Genomic DNA, 12,946 nt, shown 5'->3' with positions numbered 1-12,946 from the left:
CTTCCTGTTAGCCTCATGACTCCCCTTATGCTTCTCATTTATAGATGAGGAAACAGGCTCAGAGAGGGGCAGTGATCTGCCTAAGACCACACAGCGGGGAACCTGGGCCTGCCTGAGCTCTTAGAACTACCAGACTTTCTGGAATTCCTGCAGAGGTAACATTGCCCAACTTGCATACCCCTCATGACAGGGATCTCAGTGCCCATCTTGAGGCTATTTATACCCTTCCTGAACAGCTCTGATTGTTATAAATTTCTTCTAATATTACAGAGCCCACTCTGACTCCTTGTACCTCTGTTCATTGGTGCAAGTGCTCTCTGGAGCCACTGAGAATGAGGCCAATAGCCACCCCCCCTTAAAGGGCCCACCAAAATTTCTCATCAGTTACCTCACTCCCCTACAATCGCTTCTCCAGGCTACACAGCCTCACGTCCTCTACTCCTCTTCCTCCGCCATGGTTTCAAGTCCCCAGCTCTTTGGTCCAGCTGCCCCAGGTCATGCTTGCTGTCAAGGTCCCCCCCTAAAATGTGTCACCTGGAGCCCAGCAACCTGCCAACATGGTCTGAGCCACTATGGGCACCAGGGCCCTCTGCCTCCCTTGCTCTGGCACCACACTTCTGTTAGAGCAACGGGAGTGTGCATACCAGCGTTGTGTCCTCACCTCGTCCTAGATGTCAGCCAAACCCCCGGGCCCCTTCACACATCCCGCCGGGGAGCCCCAGTGCCCTGCCCGTCCTCAGGCAGCGCTGGACAGTAGGAGTCTGGGCTGCGCCCGAGGTGCCCGGCTCCGTCCACCCCTGTTCAATCGTGTCCCGTTAGGCTCAGCCTGCGGGCAGGTGCTCCGCATCTTGGGGGAGCTGCTTCTGCCCCGTGATACCTCTGGCACCCACTCCCGGCTCTGTGCCATCCAGGGCTGGGCGGGCAGACCACGGCTGCCTCCGTATCTGTGTCATGGGGGGCACGGGGAGCAGGCTGGCTGCTCACCCCTGGGGACCAGCTGCACGCTCACCCGCATTCCTGACTCACTGGTACGTATTCACCGCACACCTACTAGGGGCCTGGCACCGAAGCAGACACATGCCCTGCCTTCACCGAGCTTCCAGCTTACCTAGAAGGGCTTAATGAGAACGCCACAACACTATACGGGCAGCAAGGACTGAGAGCTACCGGGGCGGGCGGGGCGGGGGGGGGGGCGTTTAATTGGGTTTGTACGGCCTCAACGTTACAAGTACTGGCCTCCAAGCCCAGTACCCTGGGCCAGGGAGGGGGCTCAGGCTCACATGCAGGGTTCTCGGCTGTCACAACACACTGCCCGCTTGCTCACCGTGTGACCGTGGCCAGGTCAGCACCTTACCCCCTGGGCCTCAGTTTCCTCGTCTGTGCAGGGGGAGAATAGCTGTGCACTGGTGTCTCTCTGGTTTAGCAGGACCCCCCACCCAAAGCCCTCTGTAAACTGCCCACTGAGTCATCGCCCATGAACCCAACTGCTCCCGGGGCTGTCGCATCCGTCATTAGCACCTGCGCCATGTCCAGGCCTCGGCGGAAGGAGATAAGCAGGAAGATGGAAAGGTTTTTACCAAAAGGCTTTGGTCTTGAAAAACTACCCAGCAGCTGACCAGAGAGACCCGACACCGGTGCTGAGGAGAGCTCTTCACAGATGGCCCAGCTTACACGGCCCACTCTTTGGCACCCACTTCCCAGTCCCGAGCAGCCCAGCACCCACCCCACCCACCTCCAGGCACTGGGGGGAGCATGTGATGCTCCTGCCCAAAGCCAAGGGTGACCTGTATTATAAAAGTTCGCCTCCTGGTCCCACCCCAAGGGTTATCTCTGGCTTTCCCAAAATCCTCCAGGCTATTCAGAGGACTGCCTTCCCCAGCTGACCCCTGCCTCCTCGAACTGATCCCTGCCCTCCCCTGACATACCCACCTGCACCCTGCCCCCTACCTGACCCATCCCCCAACCTGACCCCTGACCCCCTCCCTTGGTCCCTGCCTCCCTGTCTGACCTCTGCACCTGGTCCCCACCTCCCCCACCTGACCCCTGCCTCCCCCACCTGGCCCCTGACCCCCCACCTGGCCCCTGACCCCCCCACCAGGTCCCTGACCCCCCACCTGGCCCCTGACCCCCCCACCTGGCCCCTGACCCCCCCACCTAGTCCCTGACCCCCCCACCTGGTCCCTGCTGGCCTCTTGGCCTTGGCTCCAGCAAACCCCAGGCCCCGCTCAGCTGCAACCCCGGGTGCTACTCACCAGTCTCCACTGGACCCGCTCTTTCACCAGTGCCTGCACACGCGCGGCTGCCTCTGCCTGCATGGCCTCCATTCATTCATTCAATAAACATTTATGGAGCACCTACTATGTACCAGGCACCGGCTAGGCCTGCCCTCCCAGCTCTGCCTCCTCGGCCTGCTCCTCCTCCAGGGCCCCAAGGGGTGAACATTCCCTGCCTTCCAACACCCTCAGGGCGCGGTCCCAGGGCGGGGTGACACATCAGGAGCCCACTGGAAGAAGGGGAGTCTCCTGTGGCACCGAGTGCGGCCCGCTGGGAGGCAGCCTGGCGGGGGAGGGATGGGCAGCCTGGGGCAAGGCGGAAACAGAGTCCTGGCTCCTTCCCGGGCTGGGCCTAAGCACCTCTCATGTTAGCTCACTTATCCTCGGCACAACCTTAGAAGCCAGTACCGTTATCATTCCCACTTTACAGAGGAGGAAACAGAGGTCTCACGACTCCTACACAGTGGCTTTGATCCTCCATGGCACCAGGCTCTGGGTCAAGAGATGCTGTGGGATCCTGTTTCATCTGGACAGTGCTTTAAAAACACTTTTTGAAATTAGTTGCCAATAGTGAAAACTCGGGGCTACTTCATTTCAAAAATCCCCATTTCTGGAATCCACGGAACAACCTAGAAGGCCTGGTTGCCTGGGATCTGCATCCCTGCAAGGACAGACCAAATGCCCGCCCTCCTCCCTGCCTCTCTAGCTGAGGTTGCCCGCTGACCCTGGAGCACTGGAGATTATGAGACCAGCCACAGAGGGAACCTCAGCGTGGGAACAGTTAGAATCCCAGCCTTGGGGTGGGGGGATCCCAGAGCCTCCTGGTCTGGGGCCCGAGAGTGCCTTTGTCCCTGCCTCCCTCTGACCCCTGTCCTCCCTGTTCTGTGGCTCTGAGTTTTCCAGCTCTGGGACACTCTAACAGCATGGGTCTGTCATCTTGGTGTGCCTCTGATAAAGAGTCTGGGGCTCAAGAGTTCTCTACCTACCTATAATCCCTTGGTCCTAAAAGTCTACTTAGTCTTGGTCTCCGTGAGTCCCCAGTCCTAGAGGACTTGAAGTGCCCTGACCCAACAGCAAACCCCCCACTTATCTCCAAGCAGGCCCACTGGGGTGGGGACCCCAAACCAGGGGAGCACCCATATAATCTCCCAGATGTGCTTGTCATCCTAGGGGACCAGCTCTCCAATGATGCTGCCTGGGTTCCTGGGTCAGGTTTGGGGTTCCTGTTGAGGTTTGAGGTTTATTCGCTCCAAACACAATTCCTACCCCATAGAACACTGCCAGGCAAGGCTGCTGTGGACAGACACCAGGAGGCCCGAGGCCTCGGCTGCAGAAGCCACATCCTGGGGACAGCTTTAAGATCACCCCCAGAGTAGGGCCTGCAGCAAAGGGCTCTGGAGTTTCTGGAATGGCCCCTTGCTCCCACCCCTCTCCCCACCCCGACTTCGAGTTCCCCTCACTCTGCTCACCTGGGACTGCTGCCCACCTGCCGACTGCCTGTCGCAGACCCCAGCACCCAGGGCCTGTAGCCAGCCAGGGGCGCAGCCCCTCCCAAGTGTGAGGCGGGCAGAGGCAAGGGGTCCCTCTCCTGGCCCTGGGACTAGCTTCTCTGGAGCGGGTGGGGGAGCACCCAGGGGCCTGCAGCTGTGGCATCGGAGAACAAGGATGCTCTGTCCATGCTGGAAAAGCCCCGGAAATGCCGGGGGGGGCACCCCATGACTGCTGGCTGTGCAGAAACCATGGCCCAGGGCGCGTGGCCACCAAGCCACCCTCCCAACGGCATGGGTCTGTCATCTTGGGGGTCTCTGATGATGAGGCTGAGCCTCAAGAGTCCTATACCTTGCTACAATTCCTTGGTCCTGAAACTCAAGGGCAAGCCACGGAGAACAGTGCCCCCTCATGTTCTCCTGGAAGGGCGGGCCACATTCAGCTCGGATCCGGGCTCTGCCACAGAACCCACAGCATGCCCTCTGAGTCTCAGTCTCCTCCTCTGTAAAATGAGACTAGAAGGGCACTACCTCAGAGGGTGGTGAGACAACAGCTACGGAGCAGAGTCTGGCCCATAGTAAGTGCTCAATAAAGTCAGCTGCCATTGGTATGGTTATGGTGGCCTGGCTGGGGGGGGGGGTGGGGGAGGAGACACAGTGCCCAGCACACAGCGGGTCCTCACCACCCACTGCCCTACCGATGGCGGCCAGGAAGGGAGGAGGCCTGGCCCCCCAACAGTGTCTTCCTCTCAGTCTCAAGGGCAACACACCCCTCTTTGCCTGCCCCTGTCCCCCCGCTCACAGGCCCAGCCCCCCAAAGGCCTGCACCCACCCCCGCCTTCTGCCTGCTCCCCAGCCTCGGTTTCTCTCCCATTGCCTAAGCACAATGGCTGTTATAATTAACGGATTATCTCAGTGGGACAGCTGTGGTCCTTTGAAAATTGGGTTGAATAACAAGATCCTGGCGTATGGTAATTTCTTTTCATCTCCTGCTCCTGCTTTCTCTCTCCCTCACTTCAGCCTTGTTATGCATGCAAATGCTCTTCCCTTCTCCTCCTTCCCAGACACCTTCCTCCTCGGGATGGCATGGCCAGGGGACCGACTAGGTTCTGCTTGCTGGTCAAAGACTTGTGGGAACTGACCCTCCTGGGCCCCTCCCGTGGGCCTGGCACTGGGCAAAGGGCCTGACACATGTGACTTCTGCCCTCCCTCTCCGGGGCAGGGCAACCCAAAGTCCCTACACCTCACTTCTCCTACCTCCCGTGCCCTCCCCCTTGGGCTCCTCTGCAGTGGCCTCCCCTGGGGTCCAGGTCCTGGCCCTCGGCAGCGCCCCAAGCCTGCTCCCCGCCCCCACCCAGCATCTCGGCCCCTCCCAAGGCTTCTGTTATCCCTTAGGTGCTGACCAGGCCCAACCACCCCCAACCCAATGCCCACCCACTCCCCACTCCTGCTCCTGCCCTGAGCCAGCCAGAAGCCCGCAGCGGCCCAGCCCCTGCACACCTGGAAGGCCAGGTGCACTGGCTGCCTCCGCCTCCTTCCTGGCCCAAAATGAATTTCTCAGTCAGCATCCTCACTGGTCTGTCTCCAATCTCATGGCCTCCTTCAACCCATCCTCCACCCGGCAAGAGGACGAGCCTCCTGAAGGATAAATCTGAGTGTGGCACTCCCCTCCTCAAAAGTCTTCACTGGGTCCCTACTGATCTGGTAAGATTCCAACAGCAGACCTCGGAAGCCAGCCCCTGGGGTCCTGCGGAGCCGGTTCCTGCTCTCCTCTCGTGCCCTCCTGCCTCCTCAGCCAAGTAAACCAGTCGGGTTAGGGTTCCTCCTGTGGGGTCCGCAGCCTCCAGGGTTTTCTCCATTACCACCAGAATCGGAACTATTCTTTTGACTCCTGGACTGAGTTTTCTGAGGGAAGGCCAGATTCTCCATTAAAGCCCAGCACCGGGCACCCAGTAGGTGTTCAATAAATATCTATTAATGACTGAACGAAGGAGGCCTGCTCTCTCCCTTTATAGATAAGGACACCGAGGCTCAGAGTAATTAACGACTTGCTCAAGATCACACCGTTTGTGCAAGACGAAAAGCAGGATTTGAACCCAGGTCTGGACTCCAATGCCAGTCTTTTCCACTTCCTGGAGAGGGCTGGAGGGGTCACTTTCTGCACGGATCTCAGGGAAACTGAATCTCCCTCCAGCCTCAGCTGGACGATAGGAGATGGGGCTCCCTGCTCAGGCTGTCACTTCCTTGAGTTTGACTTTCAACTAGCCCCAGGACTCCCAGGGCCTCAGCCTGCTCATCTGTAAAGTGGGAAGGAACCCTGCCTCACCCCCATCTCAGAGGGTGGCTGCAGGGGGCAGAAGCTCTGGTCTTGGAGAATGCCCATCCTGCTAATAACATCTGGGGGTCTTCCCACCCTCACGTCAAACCCGACTGTGTTGCCCCTGGCGGGCACTTCTCAGAGCTTGGGGGGTGGGGGTCCTAGGATGGGAGATGTCACATGGGACAGAGAAATTCCTCAGGGAGAGCCCTTGAGAGAAATGCAGGGGGTTTGGGGGATCAGATCAGGACACTGGGCGAGAAGCCTCCCTCTCTCAGCCTCATCTGTGAATTGGGCCCATGAATGCCCACTTCATAGGGTTGCAAAGGGGACTAACATGCAAAGTGCCCAGCACGGTGCGGACGCTGCCGTGGCCACAAGGTTCTATGGAAACGTGATCGTGAAGTGTACCCCCGGGGGACAGGAGAGGAGAAGGGGCAGGACAAAGCAGGACCATTTGCTCCTGACTCTTCACCCTCAACAGCCCACAGAATAGAGCTCACACCCCAACATGTCGCCCTTGGGCCCCTCCCCCGCCCAGCTCATACCCCATGACATCCCTTCAGAACCTGGGCAGCTGTGGGGATGCCCATCTACATGTCCTCTGGGCCTTTGCTCATGCTGTTCCTGAGCCTGGGGTGCCATTCCCACCCTTCCCCACCCCTTGTAGCCCAGACCTCATGCCTCTTCCACCCAAAAGCCTTCAGATTTCCTCTGTGCAGGGAGAGTAGCGATCTCCCTGCCCTGCCCCCATCCCTTGATTCCATCCCATGGAATCCTGGAAGGATCCTAGAGATTGTCTCACCCCACCTCACCTCTCCCCCCCCCCCCGCTTTACAGACAAGGGACTATAAACTGAGGCACAGACAAGGGACAGCAGCTCTCCAGGGATGCACTTGAACCCAGGTATCTCTGCAGCTTCCAGCCCTGCATGCGGCCTCTCTCCTGGTGCCGAGCCGTTCAGCCCTTGCCAGTCTTCTCCGAGCCCCGCCCCCCCCAGCCCAGAGCTACCTGAGGACGGGACCCCATCTTTCTCTCTGCTCCCCCACCCCAGTGCCCAGCCTAAGGCCTGGCGCATAGTAGGCACTCAGTAAATGTCTGTTGAATTGAATTGCGCTCAGGGCGGCCAGTCGTCTCTGCTCTGTAAGAAAAGCATAGAGTTAGTGGAGCTGTCCCCCGTGGCAACGGGGGTGGGAACCAAGCTGGTGGGGTGAGGAGTCCAGCCTGCCCCGAGGACCCCACGGGCCCTGAGAAGCAGAGGGGGGCTGGGAAGCTAGAACATTCGGGCTTAGAGGAGTCCAAATTGTGCCCCAATAGGCAGCACGGCCCTGACAAAATCAGGCCACCCCGGGGCCTCAGTGGCTTCAGCTGTCCAACGGAGAGGACACTCCAGTCCCCTACAGGTTCCGAGGACCGTGTGGGACGAGAAACAGAAGAGACGGGAGGAGCATAAACACTGACTCCCAGCTCACAAGCATCGAGTGCTCTGTGCCTGACACGCAAAGCTGGGTGAGACTTAAGCCCAATTCTACAGATGGGGAGACTGAGGCTCAGAGGGGGGTGCCTTGCCCGAGGCCACGCGGCCCATGCCCTGGGGCCCATGCTGTATACACGGTCTCCCTGCAGACCTGGAGGGCAGTGGGGTAGAACCAGCCCCAGACAAAGACTTCGAACCCACCAAAGGGGGGCCCGAGCCCAGGCCCCGGCTGACAAAGATTCTCCAGGCAAAAGGCCCAGCATGATCCCCAGGGCCACGAAGGGAAAGATGAGAAGCCACGTTCTCCCCCTTCCATGGGGGCGAGCTCTGATTCCACAGCCCCCAGGGGACTCAAAGCCGTCCTCAGATGCAAAGGCCTCTTTTGCAGGCCCCAGTGTTAATATAGATCGGCAGAGACTATAAATACCCAGCCAGGCCCGGCACAGCAGAGGGCACCGGGAGCGGCCCAGTGGGAGCTCTAACCCCAGTCCTGCCCCACAGCCCTGCCCCCGACCCTTGGATCTCAGTTTCCTCCTCTTGTCAACACAGGCTACATGGTGACCAGGACAGCTCGGGTTCTTTACCCAACAGCCTACATTACTGTGGCCCAGCCAGGCCGGTTGGGGCAGTGGGGGGGGCTTTCAGGGCCCAGACCGGAGACGTGGGAAGGAAAAGAGGAGGCCACAAGACAGCCTCCCCCTGGGCACACCTTGGACGGCCTGGCCTAGAGCCCAGGCGCGGCGGGGCAGGGGCCTAGACTGCAGCCACCCATTCACTCACTCCCTCGTTCACTCCACCTGCCACCCTGCGAGTACCTCCCCCTAGGAGCTGAGGACCCATAGCCAAAACACAGCCTTGGGTGAGAGGCCTAGCGGGGAAGCCCGCAAGATAAATGAGCACGTCTCCCCCGCCCCCGCCCCCGCCTGCGTAGCGGCCATCCTCTGGCTCCCATGCCCCATCTCGGCTTGCATCACGGGACACCGGTTTCACACCTGCCTTCTGCCTGGGCCATGACCTTGTCAAGGACAGGGACAGGGAGGGCGGTCTCACTCACCCTGCAAACCCAGGGTCTAGTAGGGCACCCGGGAGGCTCTCCGTAAATGTTCACAGGCTCAAAGGATGAATAAGGTGCCATGGGGGCATAAAAAGTGTACCCACGCGCAAGGCTGTGATGTGGGCCCAGGGGAGGTGGAAGGCGGGGGGGGGGAGGGTGCTCACTGCGTCCAGCACAATTGTGTGCCAGGCCCGCACACTTAATACACAACAGCCACGCTGTGATGCCCACTAGAAGGATCAAGAGACGGAGGCAGAGAGAGGCTCTGGAGTGTGCCCGAGGACACAAAGCTACAAAGTGGCCCAGCACCCATAGCCCCCCAATATGAGACGGGGCTGGTGCAGGCAGACTCCCAGGACAGCTGTTCCAAACAATAAGAGACGTCGTTTGCAGGGCCTGAGACTCCCCAGAGGCAAAGGGTCAGTGTCCCATTTTCTCAGCAATGCCTCGAAACAGCCCCAAGAGGCAGACAGACCCTCACAAGCCAGGCAGAGACACTAAAGCTCTGAGAGGTGGTGCGGGACCCCCGGCCCCAGGCCCAACAAATAGTCGGAAGGCCCGTGGGACCCTGCACCTGTTCCGAGATTCATGGTCAAGGGCTGGAGGACCTGGGCCCAGGCCCGACTCTGCACCTGCTGACTGGTGACCTGGGCAGTGACCAGCCCTCTCTGAACCTCAGCTTCCCCGGGACACATCTCCTCTGCCCCACGCCACTGCTGCGTGGAGCCAAGGGGCAGACCTATGAGAGACAGACCCCCCCTTACAAACTATAAAGTGCTGTCCATATTCAAGGGAATTTAACTGTTACTTTTATTCTTCCCTTGGCCTTTCTCAGGCATCTCTGCCTTCCTTTCTAAAAAGGCTACGCGAGTTTTTATGAGATGTTTGCACAGTGCCTGCCCCTATGCTCAGGGCCTAGGGACCAGGTACTATTTTTATGTCCCTTCTGCAGGTGAGGAAATTGACGCTCAGAGAGGTTAAGTGACTTACTCAAGATGACACAGTCAAACATGAGTGCACTTAGCCATGACACGGTACATCTGCCCGTGAGCATCTATAAATTCAGCCTTTGTGGCTGCTCGAGTCCTCCCTGGTGCATGAATGACCACCTGTTCCCCAGTTTATCTGACTTCCCAGATGTATGCAATATTCATATTTCCATCAGCAGCTCACGCACTCCTCTCCAAAGCCTTGGGAACCCCATTAATCATTCAGACACACCTGCATATTCATTAACTTCCGAATTAATACAGGGCCCCTTATTACTTCGGGCCTGCTGCCTGCATTAAAGACACTTCGACTTCATTCATTATTAAACTCCCCTGATAAATGATCACATCCCTCCTTCACAGAGTGGGGAGGGGCCCGGGCCCCCAAGCCAGCAGGTCTGCTCCCAGTACCAGCTGCTGTGTGACCTTCAGCCTGGCCCTCACCCTCTCTGGGCCGCCTGCATGGCTGCCTGGTAAAAACCAGGCAAAGGACAGTCTCTAAGCACCACCCAGGCTCATCAAAGTTGGCCCCATCCCATCCTTCCGCAGACTCTTCTGTCACTTGCCCGCACTTCTGTGCCTCTCTCGGGCTCCCATGACTCACGTAACTCTCTGGTCTCCACGAAACAGGAGCCTGTCCGCACTATGGTTTTCCTGGTCCTCCCCCACCAGTGGCCTCCCCTCCCACCTGGGCCTGGGCCTATGCTCGTAGCCGGTGGGCTTTAGGTCCAGGCACTGCCCAACATCTCAAGCATATGGTCTGCCCCTGCACTGAGCTGGCTTGGCAGGCCATGACGTGTCCCAGATCCGAAAGGCCGTGCCCCAGGCCTCGTGCTACACCCTGCATCATCCCACCCATCTTAAAACAATCTCCACTTTACAGATGGGAACACTGAGGCCGGTGGGGCCAAGGCCAGCTCTCCGGGGAATGTTGGTGCCAGCTATAAACCTGGCTCTCTCTCACTTGGAGTCCGGAGCTCCTCACCATCGCACCGCCACCTGAAGGCGGGATGCTCGGCGACCACTCGCGCCGGCTCCATCCTCCCCTGACTGGTGCCTCCACCTGCCGATCCCTGCCTCACGGAGCGGTGGGCAACACAGACCGGACCCCCCATTCCCAGGCAGGTGCCCAGATCTATCTCCATTACGCCTGGCGCTGAGCAGAGCCCCGAGAATGAAGCAGTGAGGATGCTGCCTGCTGGCTCTGACCTGCCTTCCGCCTCCACGCCAGGGGCGCCTCTGGGTACGGCTGCCTCCTACAAGCCCCGGGCCTGAGGCTTCGCTCCCTGACCCGCCGGCTGTGAACTGTGGGCCTGTTACCAAACTTCTCGGCGCTCAGTCCCATCATCTGAATCACATCTGACTCTGGCCTCTGCCTTGTCCATCCCTCACTTCCGATCCATCCGACAAGCTGTCCAGGCCACACACCTGTACATCTCTTATTCAGACAGCAACAGCTGCCTCCCAGGGTCTCCAGCGTCCCCTGCGTTCCTCGCCTCCCCTCTGCTCAGCTGCCAGAGAGCCTCTCGAAATGCCAACTATCGTGGACCCACGGAGAGACCCTCTCTTAAAACACTTCCAGAAGCTTCCAGGGTTCCCAGGCTGAAGCTATAAATCCTCCTGAAGGTCAAAGCAGCCATGAGGCTGGGCCGGGCTTTCCTCCAGCGTTCCTCCAAGGCAGCTCTCCCCTCCCCCACAGGAACTCTCCCCATCCTAGACTGTGGCAGGTGTCAGTTCCCCCCCACCCCCTCCCCCCGGCACCACAGTGTGTTCTCCGCTGGGGCTCCAGCCCTGCCACACGCAGCACAGTAATCCTGTGGTCTGAACGAACACCTCGGTGAAGACAGCAAACCCACAGGGCTGTGGTCAATGCCAACAGGGAGCCTGGTAGACCACAAAGACCTCACCACTCTTGGTCTGTGTGCACACACAACACCCCCCCCAACACACACCTAACAGGATGAGAGGATTAAGCTCATCAGACCCCTTTCTCGAATGAGGAAAACGAGGCTCAGAAAGACAAAGTGGCCTCCCAGGTCACTGCCAGTAAGTGGCGCTCAAGCCGGGCTGCCTGTGTCTGAGCACTAACTACGGGCCAGACCCGAATGAGCCTTTTACAGGAATGAACTCAGTCAACCCTCTGCCCAGCCCTGTGAGACGGGCCCTGTTAATTATACCCATTTGAGAGATGAGAAACCTGAGGCCCAGAGTGGTGAAGCCGGTTGCCCAAGGGCACACAGCTAAGAAGGGGAAGAGCCTGAGGCAAAGTTGCGGCCATGCAGCCATTCTGCCCCTCCAGCTTGGCTCCAATCCTCCCAGGCCCAGAGGCGCGCGGGGTGGGAGGCGTCCCCTTTGCTGGCTCCATCTCCATCCCAGCTCCCTGGCGGCAAGGACTTGAGCCAGGCCCTCCCTGTCGGGACCCAACTTCTTCATCTGGGAAGGGGGCGGACGAGACACACAGAGCAGAAGCATGTTATCCATGCACCTGTGGGCCTAGAGCAGCCCAGGCCCTGGGCTGGCAAACTGGGCTCCCTTCTGCAGGGGTGGGGTACCCAGGGTGGGATGGGGCAGGGCGTTCATTCAGGGTTCGGGGACAAGCGGGGTGCAAGGCCCTGCCCCTCGCCACCAAGCATACTGCAGATCCAACAGGCAGCCCAAAGAGAGGCCAAGGCTGCGGCTCGCTGCTCCCCAGACGCCGAGGCTGATTATTAACTGGGAGGGCTTGGCACCTCGGAGGACCTGCTGCCCCCCCCCCCAAGGAGGCTGGGGATCCCCGCAGGGGGCTGCACTCTGCCAACTAGACATTCTACATCTACTCAGCGCCTACTGTTTGCCTGGCCTGGAATTCCTGGCACATATGGTGAAGAAACAAAGATGAGCAAGGAACTCACGGACCAGCAGGGGACTCAGGCAAACAGAGATCCGACACACACGCACACTGGAGATTACTGCTGTCTAAGGAAACCCTCCTCCCAATTATTTTGTAAAATAAATAACCAGCCTCTAATTTCTCATAGAAAAAACCTGAATTTTCACAGACTGGGGCTGTAAAAGGAGGTAACAGCCCTGGTCTTCTGGATGCCTTCTTGCCACACCCGCAGCGTGAGCCCGGAGGGTGGGACCAGGGCCCCCGTCCTGCTCTGTCCCCGCCCCCAACCCAGGAGCCGGCACACAGAAGGTGCTCAGTTAATTCTGCCCAAGTGAATTCCATGAGCGCACTTGGATCCAGGCGCAAAGCCACTGTGTGTGGGGACCGCCCCCCAGTGAAACTTGCTCCTTCCACTTTGTGATCTTCTGGGGGACTTCACAGAAGGTCAAAGCTGGCAGCTTCCCTAGCACGTCCAGGCCC

The 12,946-nt window shown here is 59.2% G+C and overlaps 1 protein-coding gene across 4 annotated transcripts in view; it reads right to left on the bottom strand.

Moving 5' to 3' along the window:
• Nucleotides 1–12,946, bottom strand: part of ELFN2 (extracellular leucine rich repeat and fibronectin type III domain containing 2) — a 67,146-nt gene that overhangs the window by 24,700 nt on the left and 29,500 nt on the right. Inside the window, exon 1 of one of the 4 annotated variants that reach the window (XM_035721852.1) lies at nucleotides 2,253–3,672. The exons of the other annotated variants lie outside the window; for them this stretch is intronic. Coding sequence (XP_035577745.1) covers nucleotides 2,253–2,324 — 72 coding nt within the window. The 5' untranslated portion in view covers nucleotides 2,325–3,672. Of the gene's footprint in view, nucleotides 1–2,252; nucleotides 3,673–12,946 lie in introns of those variants that run through there. 4 annotated transcript variants of the gene reach the window in all.

This window comes from Zalophus californianus, chromosome 9, assembly GCF_009762305.2.
Source record: "Zalophus californianus isolate mZalCal1 chromosome 9, mZalCal1.pri.v2, whole genome shotgun sequence".
NCBI lineage: Eukaryota > Metazoa > Chordata > Mammalia > Carnivora > Otariidae > Zalophus > Zalophus californianus.
Note: the sequence above shows the minus strand (reverse complement) of the source record. Positions and strands in the feature narration are given on the sequence as shown.